At 40.9% G+C, this 13,066-nt stretch overlaps 1 protein-coding gene across 1 annotated transcript; it reads right to left on the reverse strand.

The window, feature by feature from the left end:
• Window positions 1-192: 192 nt before the first annotated feature.
• Window positions 193-12,744, reverse strand: cmtm4 (CKLF-like MARVEL transmembrane domain containing 4). Its single transcript, XM_088297278.1, has 4 exons — window positions 11,803-12,744; window positions 6,502-6,678; window positions 2,507-2,605; window positions 193-1,703 (listed from the first exon to the last, which is right to left on the reverse strand). The coding sequence occupies exons 1-4, from the start codon at window positions 11,986-11,988 to the stop codon at window positions 1,539-1,541; spliced, it is 627 nt and encodes a 208-aa protein (XP_088153404.1). The 5' UTR covers window positions 11,989-12,744; the 3' UTR covers window positions 193-1,538.
• Between the last annotated feature and the right edge of the window lie 322 nt (window positions 12,745-13,066).

Here is a 13,066-nt window from a genome sequence, read left to right on the forward strand (position 1 = left end):
TTAGAAGTGTGGTGTGACTCTACATAATGTCTATTTACGGTATATCTCAGTCATGACTACAGAGGCGTATAATAATGCAAATAATAAAGCATTGTATTGGTCTCTTCAGTACAACAATTACTTTGTACATCTTACAACTAACAGAAAAAAATTGATGCATCTTATATCACAAAAGGACGAATCCAGCCAGTCTTTGGTTCAATTAGTTTAATAACAGAATTAACATAAAGGCAATGCATAATAAATACCTGAAGTGACTCACTGTATTAACTATATTTTGTGTATGCATAAAAGTCAAGCTCCACTCTCACAGTTATGGATTGTGCCTAAAGTTACATTTTAGCAAAAGACCAAAGGGTGGCGCTAAACAGTAAGCATACACTCTACCAGTAAAGTGTTTTGAAGCAGGGCTTGGCGTGCGGGGTCAAATAAGTAAGCCTACATTACATTCACACTAAAAGCATTTAATGAGTGTCATGGAATGGTTGTTTTATAATGTGGAGGAATGACTAAGGTTTGATTATAAACAGATTGGACGAAGCTGATAAATATATATTTTAAGTGAGGAAAAATACTGAAAACTAAATAAAACGCATTATTAGAGCAACTAAAAAGAAGAAGAAAAAAAAAAAAAACCTTTATGATAGAACAAGCACATGAAAAGTGCTTACAATGAAGCACACTAGATTGTCACACAAACCTCAGAATTAGCAGGGCGCGCTAAAACCTGAGAAGCAGTATAGGCTGAGGGCTTCCATTATGTGCTACATACTCCGTGTGTTTTAACTTGCTCCATGTTATCACTTTGAAAAACCATTGACGTGCAAAAGCGAAACAAAATAAATCAAGTGTTCTTGCCTCGTACTATTTACTCACAGTATTGACATAAAACTAACTAAATAGATTAAGAAACATTATACAGGCAGCAACCTTCATGTTTTTGTCCAAGAATAAATGAATGGAATGATTTTGAGTTGTAAAAAAAAAAGAAGCTAAAAATAGACGATTTGATTGCACGCAGCAAAGTTCTTTTAGTGGCTAAACATCACAGGTTAAAAGGCAGTTCATCAAGACAAGGAAGAAATGAACTAAATCAGCGCGAGTACTCTAACGATTACAAACACTCGATCAGTCTTGTTTGGCCAACAGATGGTATCAGTAGAGAAAAGAGCTAGTTCATCATCACCACTGACAGACAAGTGACAAAAGCGACTCAGACAGCTCAACTTGAGTAAGTCCAAAGTTGAGTCAGGACAAGTTTGTGTGCAGCTGAAGTGAAGTGAAGTGGTCCTTCCCGCTCAATTCTGATGTGGAGACACACATGGATAAAAATGTGACTCTTTAGTGAGTCTTGTTATTGTGGAATATTTGCATTGGACTCTTGGTCAACAAAGCGGGAAGCACTTTTGCGGCTCAGGAAGCCGAGCCAAAGTGTTGGGAGTGTTGTGCCAAAGCACGAGTTGAGGTGACTGTTCCACGAGAAGCCGTGAGCCTCTCTGTCAGCTGTCAGTCATGTGATTTCCATTCAGACTGTCCGCTCATGCGAGTTCGGGCCTTGCTTCCATTTCGCCACGAGAGGCCGTGCGCGCTCGCATGTACTCGCTGTTCTGAGCCGCTCTCTGACTCCCGTTACCGCGGCGCCACCGCCGTACCGCCAGGAAAGTGTTGAGGCTGTACACACCTGTGGCCAGGAAGCCAAAGGTCTGCACACAAGAGGAAAACGGAAGTGAACAACAATTCACAATTGTGGTGGGAAACTTGCAAACACCCCATGACCAGGCTGTTCATAAAAGAAGTATGGGTTAATTTAGATTGTGACACTTGCAGCACATATTTTTTTGAAGCATACAACTGTGTCTGCATGAATGTCCAGACATCCCACTAAACAGAAATAGTCCTGAGAGGCATAACTGCACAGATGAGAATGATGTAGTTAAGCGTCAGTAGACTTGTGCGAAAAAAAGTCCCACATCGAACATTAGTCCTATTGTAATAATTACACTTTATAACACTAGTTAATATATCTCTATCATTGTCTTTTATTATTATTATTTTTTTTAATCAGGAGTGCATGTTAATGAGCAAAGCGGATTCACACACGCCCCTTATTTGGTACTCCCTGTACTGAGGGAATTCCACACAACGCAGCAGACATGTCCATGTATAAATTACCCGCTAGAAATGCAGTGCACTGCTGCCAATATAGACAATTTACACAGCAGCAATTATTTATTTATAAATATGTATTATTTATTTATTATTATTATTAATTATTTAATTAATTTAATTAAATATATACACACAAATACGATTAAAAAGGACTGACAGCCTTAGTTTCTATACAATACATTTCTATTTTTCTTTATTAAAAACACATGACAAAAAAAAAAAAAAAGGAACCGATAAATGGCCTTTCAGTTCTTGAGTAGGGACAATCAATTAGCTCTTTGAGTAAAGAGATGTCTGCAGGCATGTAAAACAATCAGCTTGTTGCCCGCATACTCACCACTGCCGCTATTTCAGCTCCAGTGTTGTGGTTTATGCACGCAAGCACGAGCGATGACAAGAAGAAGAGGAAGGTGCTGGCTGCCGTGTTGCCCAAATCCTACAAGAACACACCAAAACATACACACTGTGAATTAGGCGTTTGCTTTGACTGCAAATTAAGAAAAACAACAATTTGGTTTGCGCAAATAACCACTCAGACTGCATCCCCGCTGATTCATTAGAGCTCATTTAGACCTGCAGGAAGTACCTAGTTCAAAGGTGGTGAGCACTTCATATTGCTGACATCCCCCAAAGCAGAGAACTACTTCCTTAACACGGATTTCTTTCTCATTTTAAGACAGTTTAGGAAGGGCTTAAAGATGATAGCCCGTCACGTTGGGATGCATGATTTCAATTAGCACAAGCTTGTTTTTTTCTGTTTCTTTTTTTGGTCATGACAAACTAACACACTTGCAGTAAATGAAGCGGTCACAATAATGTCACCTCATGGGGGTTAATTAGTACCCCCATTTTACTTAACCATAACAATGGAAAGCAGTGTTAAAATCTTCAACCGTAATTCAAACCACACCCCGCTTTGCACACAAACTGAGCATATATCCCAACACACACACAAGCACACCCCGAACTGACACACCCAACCGGTTCAACAGGATCTAGTCCAACTTTTTAGGGTCCTGTCTCATGCGGGGACGCAAACATATCACACATCCAGTCAGTTCAGTCTCACGCATTCCCTGTTCGCCCAGCCGACACTCTGTAAAACCTTAAATAACACCAGACCAGAGCAAACCGCGGGCACTCCGCTCGAGCCTTGGCCCGAACTCAGTCAGCGCCTCGACATGAACTAAAAAAAAATACTAAATGAAACTTTATAGCAATTGAAACCAGCCTTGTAAAACGCATGTAAACACTATAAAATGATTGTTTCTTGAAAGTTGGTTTCGCACATCCTGACATTACAATTGGAAACAATTCCTCTCTCATGTAATTTATACACTTCCACTGATAGTGCAGGAGCCAGCTTACTGAACAATACTCCAGTTTCTGTGGCTGACCATAAAAAACACGAAGGGGAGGGTGGAGTGTGTGGACCGACAAGCAAATAAATTCGTGCGACAACAGCTTCAATAAGTCAACATTTTAAAGTACACAGCATATTATAGATGGAAGGGAAACATGTGTTTCGATAGTGGTTACGTTTTGAAATGTGATGTGATGACTGAGCAAATCCATGTACGAAACAGGAGTGTGTGTGTGCGTGTGTGCGTGTGTGCTACCTACAGCTAGCTTACATGTCACGAATTAAAAGAAATAATAGTAAAACGCACGTGCGCCCTAGACGGGCATCGAGCCAGCGGGCAAAAGTGTGAGACGAGGCTGTTTCAAGAGAAAAGCAATGCGCCAAATCAATAAATATGGAAATAAACAACTCATCAACTACTTAAGTTAATTGTCAACTATTTGGATCGCTAACGTTGTCACCATTAGTCGACTAACATCGGCAGCCCTAGTGTACACCCTGAACTGGTCACCAAGCCAGTTGCAGTTCACGTAAAGATGAACAACCATTCACACTCACAATCACGTCTGTAAAAAAGCCCACTTGAATTATGCATTGCTTTAATTTAAAGTCTACTCAACAACCTCGTGGTACAACAAAGAAAATTAGATTTTTTTTTTTTTTTACTTTTATTTTCCCCTCAGTGTTGTGCCCCGAATACCTGATTTAATTGAAAATTTTAATCAGCTGCCATTATTTGGCCAAATGATTGTGCTGCATGCTGTTATTTCCAGCCAGAAGGAGCTTGAGTGGGGGGTTTAGGACCCAACTTTTCCCTGCAGCGCTTCCAAAGCCACCATAGAGGGTGAAATTGAGGAGACGGAGTCACATAGCACATAATCACATGATCAAAACCCTCGTGCAGAACTTGCTCAGTGAGTGCAATGGCAGCATCGAGCCGCAGTTTGAAATGACTGAAGGGGAAGGAAGCACAGTAGTAAGCTATCAACAATGTTCATAAAAGGAATACAATTGAAAATAAAAGCTATCGTGCAACACAGGACTACATTATCTGTTTTCATGAAAACCATTACAATGAACAAGTCCAGCGATGACTCACCAACGCAGCACAAAAGACATAAAAGACCATCTGCTGATGAGTAAATCTTGCTCATTCCTCAGTTCTCATAGGTATCATCATCCTACACTGAGTGGAAAACACATGAAGCTGTAACCAGACAGTCCAGTAAACCACAGCAGAAAAGGAAATGATGGAATGCAAAAAATGTTGACAAATAAGATCAAACCAGAGAATTCAATTAGATGCAACGCTGCTGATCACCGGCGGCGTGTCTAATTTCTCTAAATTCGCAAACTCAAACTGGCTGCAGTCACTCCATAACTAACAAACTCGTATTTAAGCCACATGACCACCATTTTCCCTCGCTTGAGGCATAAGAGCATACCAATGATGCTAGAAGGCAATCTGATAGCTACAGTTGGATTTGGGCTTTTGGTTTAACATCCGTTGCTTGACTGTGACATGCAAGATGTGTGGCTTCTGGAATTACAGCTAAAAGCTATTTTCCAGTCCCTGCTGCTCAGACAACACCATCTTGTGTGTTTAGGCAAATAGTAAAAGTCGGGCAAGCAGTGTCAAGAAAACCAACCAGTTCATTTGGTTCCAGCTGACACGGCATGTTCGAGTGACACTATGGAGCTCGATGGCCTCCCACCAACGTCCGTGCACTTTACAATCTTGTCATTTGGAAGATTTTAAATACACGCACTCTCAACTCCAATCACAGGTCAGTTAGTGGCAACATTCATAAGAAGGAGGAACAATGTACTTTGCAAACGACAAACAGTAATATTAGGCATGGCAACATTTCACGAGTCAACTAACCAAATTTTCAGATAAACAGCATCCACGTGGAATGGTCACACATCATACACATAATTCGTTCTGCACATCATGCAGTTCACATAGTTTTGCAACTGAGTGCTGTTGCGAATAGTGTAACTGACAAACCCCAAAAAGGTTGAAAATTGCCCACAGATGCTAATCATTCCACTACTTTTGTCTCAATGCAACTTCCATCTGCGCCAGGCACATATACAGGACAACTTGATTCTGGGGCTTGAATGCAGGGCTCCCGACTTTTTGCACAACTGCGTGTTAACATGATCTCAGCCCTTCTACCGACATCAGCAAATTTTGGGAGTTTTCTTTGTAACGGACATGGTAATGGGCAGTTGAAGGCTGGCTGTGTTTCTGCCTTTGTATACTCGTGTGGCTCCACCAATGTTGTTTTGGAACCGCACGATGTATGTCGGGATTCCACTCATCCAAAATTGTGTTCAATACCACGAAGGGAAACGCAAGTGATCAGCAAGGCAAGCAGCTAAATCCACTGACAGATCACAACCGCCAATCAGCATCTGACAAAACACTAATGACGTTCCGATTGGCTGAATTAGTACCGTATGTCAATTTTTTTGTGATGCCGATTTGAATTCGAAATAACGGCAAAAAATGCCGGTAAATTTAACCCCCCTCCCCACCGAAAATATCAGTTAAATGTCATCACGGGCTGAGGGCTCGGATAACAAGCAGTCACGGCTCATGTGAAGTTCCCAAATTGAGCAGTGATTGTTATCTGAGCCCTCATCGCATATAATGTCATTTTCAGTCGACAGCCAGCTGCAAAATGTGTTTTTGAAGGTGTTCATTGAATATGAAAAAACTAATTTATCAAATTCATTTTATACATATTTACTTTTTACTGGCGAAAATGGAATCCTTACTAAAATATCCTTTTACATTAGTGACCCGCGGTTCTGCTGCAAATGCCACAGTGCACTGAGTTTGTTCTGAATGCAAAACCGGGGGCTTTATAATCGAATATCAGAATAGCAAAAATAAAAGCAGATGGAGCACTAAAAGAACGCCTTTGGCACATGACTGTGTCATTGACTTGTGTACCAACCGTGAGGTTCCAGTTGATCTGGGGCACTTTGGTGTGCAGGTTGAGGGAGAAAATCACCAAGAGGGTGCCGGTGACCACAAAGGCAGTGCAGCTGACAAACTCGAAGAAGTAGACGCCACTGCACGGGGAACACATCATGATGGTTTCTATGCAGATGAACCCAATAAGTGACAGGACCTAGAGGGTGATAGATTAAAAGGACTGTTGTAAACAGTTACACAACGGCAATATCAAAAAGCATAATAAAACTTCTGATCGGATGGATATCTGTAAGACGTAATGAGTATTAACAAAAAAAATATATATTTATTGATATATTTTGTGACAGGTTTTTTGTTTTTAATGTAGGTCAAAGGTCAGCATTGCAGGCCAAATAGTCATCCTGCTCAGAAAAGAAATGATTTACCTCCAAATAATTTGAGAAACTTCAGCAGTGCGTAGCAAACCGAAAGTACTTTGCATATATCAGTTTCAAAAAGGTTCATGACCCCTGAGTTACACATTATTCACGTATGATCCCTGGTTTATAACCATGTTTGCACCTGTACTAACTGGCTAATTATTGACCATAATATTTCATATCAAGGTCATGTTTGCACAGGACTTCGGAAGGTGATGTGTGGTTTTGTTATGAAACCAAGCGGTCTTACACTGTAATATCTCAATGTTTGTATAAATTGCATTTAAAGCATCTTAATAAACAGTCAAACAATGTGATCAAAGAGTGTGTCTTCTTTGTTTTATGCTACGAATTGTTTTTTAAGGCAAGCCAGTGCAGCCGGTCACGATTTGAGAAGGAGACAAAAAAAAAATGATTACAAAGATCCATCAACCTTGTCTCAAAAGGTAAAACAGGCGGATGTTTTGAGCACAATTTAGCTCATTCTCTATCACGGGTATTTGTAGGGGCTAGTCACTCTTTGGTACAGTTTTGTACTTTTATTTTGAAGAATGAAAAAAAATAGATATATTCGTTGAAGCATAAGATTATAAAATGGCATGCGCAGAGCAAAAAGGGGACTCCAACTTTCTGTATTTGTGAATTTTTACAAAGAAATTGTGGTTTGTCTTGATGATGAAAAGATTGTCCTATGAGTAGCGGCGAGGCCATGAACCCATCTCACGAGTCGACTCTTGGCAGCCAGTGTGGATGCCTTCCACCAGCCAAGTCATCAACAAACCGCAGTATGGGAGGAATTCCGCTATTTAGGTGTTCTTTTGCCACAAAAGGCCTGGTGAAACCGCATGCAGATAACTGACTGGGTGAGAGTCGTCCAAATCTCTGAGACTCACCAGAACCAAGAACAAAACCAATGCAACATCCCGTCTCATCCAACTCTGCCATTGTATAACAATGAACTTATGTTTAAACTTTAACAAAGGTTAAGCGGTAGCTATCACGTGTATGCAAAATAATGCAAGAACAGTTCCAAGCACATGCAGATAATAAATAGACTGGATGATTATTTTTACACTTAAGAGACATCTTCTATTTGAACAAAAATTAATTGTAAAATAATACTGCACCCAAAACGCTAACGCTTATTCCTTTGGAAATTCCACAGAGCCACAACCCTCTTCTCAGTTATGTTTGACAAATCTTGCAAAGCAACACAGACAACAACCAAACTGGCTTGGCTTGGGGGTAAGAATGCCATCTCTCTAAAGAAGTTGAGCAAGCGCAACTTATCAAAGCGTGGAGTTGGATGCAGCAGTTTTTTGTCTGTAACACAACCAAAAGAGGTTCCACCCAAAAAGAGTGCAAGGCTGCAAATGTTTAGGGATGATGTCATGTCTATGAGAGAAAAAGCTTTACTTCCCCAAAAGTCCCTGCGTAGCAGCTAGCAGGTGTCGAGCTGCCAAACAGGAGGTAAACAACGCTTCATATTGGATAATCTTGTAAGTAACAATTAGATGTCCGCCTTCACCCGTACGTAGTGTGTGCAAATGCATAATCACACAACATCTCTCGCCAGCTGCTTATGTCCGGATTATCATCGCTATTATTTTAAATACCATTATTTGTGCCAAGAAAACACAATAACTGCAAAGACTGCAAAAGAGAATGCCAAAAAATGGTAACATGGAAATGCTTGAACAGCAACTCACAGTCTGTTTGCTGGAAACAGAGGGTAAGGTGAATATGTAGGCTATGGCATGTATTTCTCCCCACAAGGAGGCACAACATTCTTTATTTCGCCCTCCCGGAGCTGAATAAGTAACATTTCAACCAGAAGTGACCGCAGTGTCTCTCTAAGCAGGAAGCGCTCACAGACATTTGGGACCATCTGGAAAGTTCATTACATCTCGAGCACCTCAGTGTAATATTTCAGGAACACAATAGTTTGCAAAGGTGCTGGGAAGCAGAATGATTCGTCTCAAGAAATTCTCAACATTGAATGAGGAACAGGCTGAATATCGGTTAGGCTTTGTTGAGGACAAAACATGGTCAGGTTTCATGTGACACAAGGAGGTGGTCAGAAGGGGGTTGGGTGGTGGATGACCGGTCTGTACAGTACAGTACAAGTTGTTGCTAAGTACAGGTTCAGCAGAAGCTGCCATAACCATCCATGGGAAGTTGACTTGCGGTTAGGGCTGGGCGATATGACCTCAAATCAATATCGCGAGAAATTGAGCAATTTTACCTCAATAACGATAAATGCACGATAAATTTCCCCCGTGGACGAAAATCAACATAAATGTTTTTTATTGACCAACTGGTACACATTACTTTCAATGAAAAATAAAAGTACAAAAATCATTTGAATAAACATTCCAAATAGCTTGCTTTGCATGACTTGAACGATGTCACAAAGAACAAGGGTACCTCTTGCAAAATCTTTTTCTGCAAATAGATTGCGCCAAGATGCTGTCATGATGTAAATAATGCCAAACAAAAAAAATGCTAAATAAAATGCAAGAAAATGTCAACGCAAGCCAAATAAACAAGTGTGCATCATCGGGGGGAAATGTGCCGTCTCGAGTACTCTGGTGCGCAGTCGCCACTTGTCATCTATGTAATGCACAGTCAGGCTCAAACAGGGATCCATGTTGCGACTCGACCACAAGTCGGATGTGGATGCAAAATGCTTGACATGTTTAAGCTCCCGTCCCGATGTTGTCCATATCGGGAAGTGCTGTTTGCGACAAATATTTTTGTACCTCTCGTCGGTTACGTTCATGAGGCGTTTAAATCCTGTGCGCGCCACTGTAACTAGAGGAGCTTTCTCTTTAGCTATGTGCTAGGCTATCGCGTCCACCTCTGAGACGTTCTCTCGTGCGGTGTTGCCTCCATTAATGGGCTGTTGTCACTTGTCGAACCTTGCTTCTCACTTTGAACTTTCAGCACAGCATGGTTGTGTTGTGGGTGGTGAAAAAGCTTCTGGATTTGAATCCCAGCTACGACAGCGACGTCTGTTTTCTTTCTCGAGCAGACTGGTAGAGTCACGTGACTAGAGGCGCTGTAGTCGTCTTAAAGGGGCATGAACATTGCCGCAGACAGAAAAGGCTTTTCTTTTTTTTTTAACACCGAATTTACCGACATGGGCAAAATGATTTCGGTCATTGTAATAAATTTCGGTAACGGTACATTTTCGGTTTATCGCCCAGCCCTACTTGCGGTATCAAGTTTAAAACAGTATCTATTTCGACATCAATACTCCAATGCTGCAAACTATACTAACACTCCAATAACCTTTTGGTCATTCACAATTTGTCATCATCTCTGTTTATTTTGACCTACACCAGGTGCAAAATATAATGACATGACCCCATTTGGGGCAGAGTAAATGCTTTTACAGAATGAAGCAGAAAAACTGCCTGCTAAGGAAGAAAAAACATCTGGCGGTGAGACTTGCAGGCTTCCACTAACATACCAAATGCAAACTTGGATGGAATTCAGCTGTCCTTGTTTGTGAAGGAGACATACTTTAGACGTAGCTTAAACTGAAAAGAAGAAGAGCAGATCATTCGGATAGAATATGTGTAATGAGAGCACAGAGAATGCTTACATTGCCTGTGTTTAATTGTAAACACATTTTTGTGGAGATGGTTGTGAGCAGGCTAACTCAGATTCCACGAGACTCACGGGTGGCCTACTTAAGGGTAAAAATTAAACTAAATGCAAATGGAAGAGAAAATAGAGTCTTGGAGAGATTAACTCATACTATAGTTCATCCCAAATACATTTGTTGGGGTTGAGGTCATGGCTCTGAACTACTTCCACATCAAACTCACTACCTAGCATGCTTGTGTGTGCACTAGGGAACAATCATGCTGGAACAAAAAATGGCTTTCATAGGAAGATAGAATTAAATACTATATAGAAGCCCACTTCCATATTTTCAAACAAACACCGGTCAATTGTCACAGGTAGAGGCTTCCGCTCTCGATTCTGGCTACTTGCACTTAAAACAACAAAACACTGTCAAACTAAGAGGTGGTGAACAAGTCAAATGGTGAAGACTTTGACAGTGTTTTCAGGCAGCTGTCCTCAATTCACACTTTGTTGTCGAATAAGTGTTGGCTTGTGGACAAGTGTCAGGGAGTACTGTACTACAATACAGAGGAACCTATCACTAAGTAACATATTCAGACAGGTGTGCAAGTCATTGAAATAACGAATTTCAAACAAGCAATATTGTAAAAACGTTAATACGACAGGGAATTATAAATATGTGTTATGCCGTACATGTAAGGGGTTTAAATCATACATTAGAATTAGGACTACATCGGAGTATCTAATCCATCACTTGAACGCAGACTGTGCAGTTTAATTCCACGGTGACCATATGTTACTAGCTCATTTGAGGACAAATGGTATGTCATTACTCATTAGAACTACTTGTATGGTTATAGTAACCCAAGTTTGCATATCTAATTAATTTGATCATTCTTTATGTGATTTATTTTTTATTTGCAAACAGAAATGTTCAAAATCCCTTCCCAGATTTGTGCCTTTCCTCTTGGAGTTGAAATTTGTATTTTACTCTATCAAATTAATTTACAATAAGAAAAGCAATACAATAATGACCTTTTGAATGCCCTTTTCCTATAAAGCTTACCTATAAATATCCAGAGGCAGTTTTTTCTATTTTACTGTGCTTTAATTTTTACATTTGTCTCTTTTTTTGCCGGGCTATTTTAATTAATAGTGATATCGCAATGTATCGATGCATTGTATATGTATTTCGTGATATCATCAATTGAATGATTACGTGATATTACTGTACTGTTTGTTAATTGACTCAATAGAAAAAGAAGTGTGTTTACGGAGTAACCTAACACAAAAAGACAACTTACCACCTCGACTACCTTTAAAAGACCAAAGTAAGACTTGAGGTAGTCCACATCGCACCGAATGCCTCCCCAAACACTCCTCGCGTGGACTGGCTCTGTCGTGGGCTGATAGGGACTGCTCGCCCCAGAGATCATGGAGGTGTTTGAGGCCTCGCCGTCCAAGCCCTCCGCCTCCTCTGTGTTCCTCATGGTGGTTCCTCGCGGTACCAAAAGGCTTGTTATATCCAATAAAAAAAATGCTACAAACCGCGCCGGTTGTCTCTATGCGCCTAAGAGCGCAACTAGTTCCATATCGACACGAGCAGCAAGACTGAGAAAACGAACAAAAAGATCCACTTCTCACGGTGGCCCCGCAGGGACGCGATATAGAGTTCACCGGGGTAAGGAGGTCGACACCCCTGGCTGTTTCCTGCTTGTCGCTTCGCTCCCACAGAGGCACTTGGAACTCTATTAAGTGGGTCACTTGTTGCCACAGTCACATCATCGCGGGCGATTCTGCTGAGTGGCCCATCACATAAAGGTAAAAAGGCCTATCGGTAAGAGTGAGCTCTTTCTGCGAGGTAATAAAACAAACTCATCGGGACCGAGCGAGAACTCATTGTGAGCTAGCGTAAACTCTAGGCCTGCTGTCCGGGTAGCTCCAACCCGCACTGAGTCAACTCCGAGCGGTTAAGCTCCCTGTGGATGCGGGGCAGCCATGTCTCCGCCCCCTCACAATCTGCACTAAAACTCAACGAGGGTTTCGGGTTCCTCCAAGCAGTCGCCGAAAGCGATTTTTTTTCTTTCTCTCCTGGAAAAATCAGCTTTGTCTGCTGTTACAATTCAATGGCTTCCACTCACGTGACTGCATTAACTGAAGGCATTCCTACATTGGTGTCATCTATCTTATTATTTGTCATATAGATGCTAATAATTGTACACTGCTGTTCTTTTTGGCTTATACTGTCCCAGAACTGTTTTGTACTTATCATTTACTGCCATCCGATGGTTTGGTGTGGTATCACAAAGTCAAAAGGAACGCCCATGCAGAGAATATTCAAGGCCTGGGGACCTTATCAGGCATCTTTTTTTGTGGCTCACTAAAGCAAATTGTGTCTTCATGTTTCGGATTTAACATTGAACAAGGAGAAGGATTCTAGTGGACAGAATGGGCTCAAATAAAATTATAATCCCAACAAAATAAAATGACACTCAGCAATAAACGCACAATTACCCATATATTTCATTTTCAATGTACTGGTAGCAACAGTATTTGTTTACAAAACTT

This window comes from Idiotropiscis lumnitzeri, chromosome 5 (assembly GCF_059441095.1).
Source record: "Idiotropiscis lumnitzeri isolate Australia: NSW breed Sydney's pygmy pipehorse chromosome 5, RoL_Ilum_1.0, whole genome shotgun sequence".
Classification (NCBI taxonomy): domain Eukaryota; kingdom Metazoa; phylum Chordata; class Actinopteri; order Syngnathiformes; family Syngnathidae; genus Idiotropiscis; species Idiotropiscis lumnitzeri.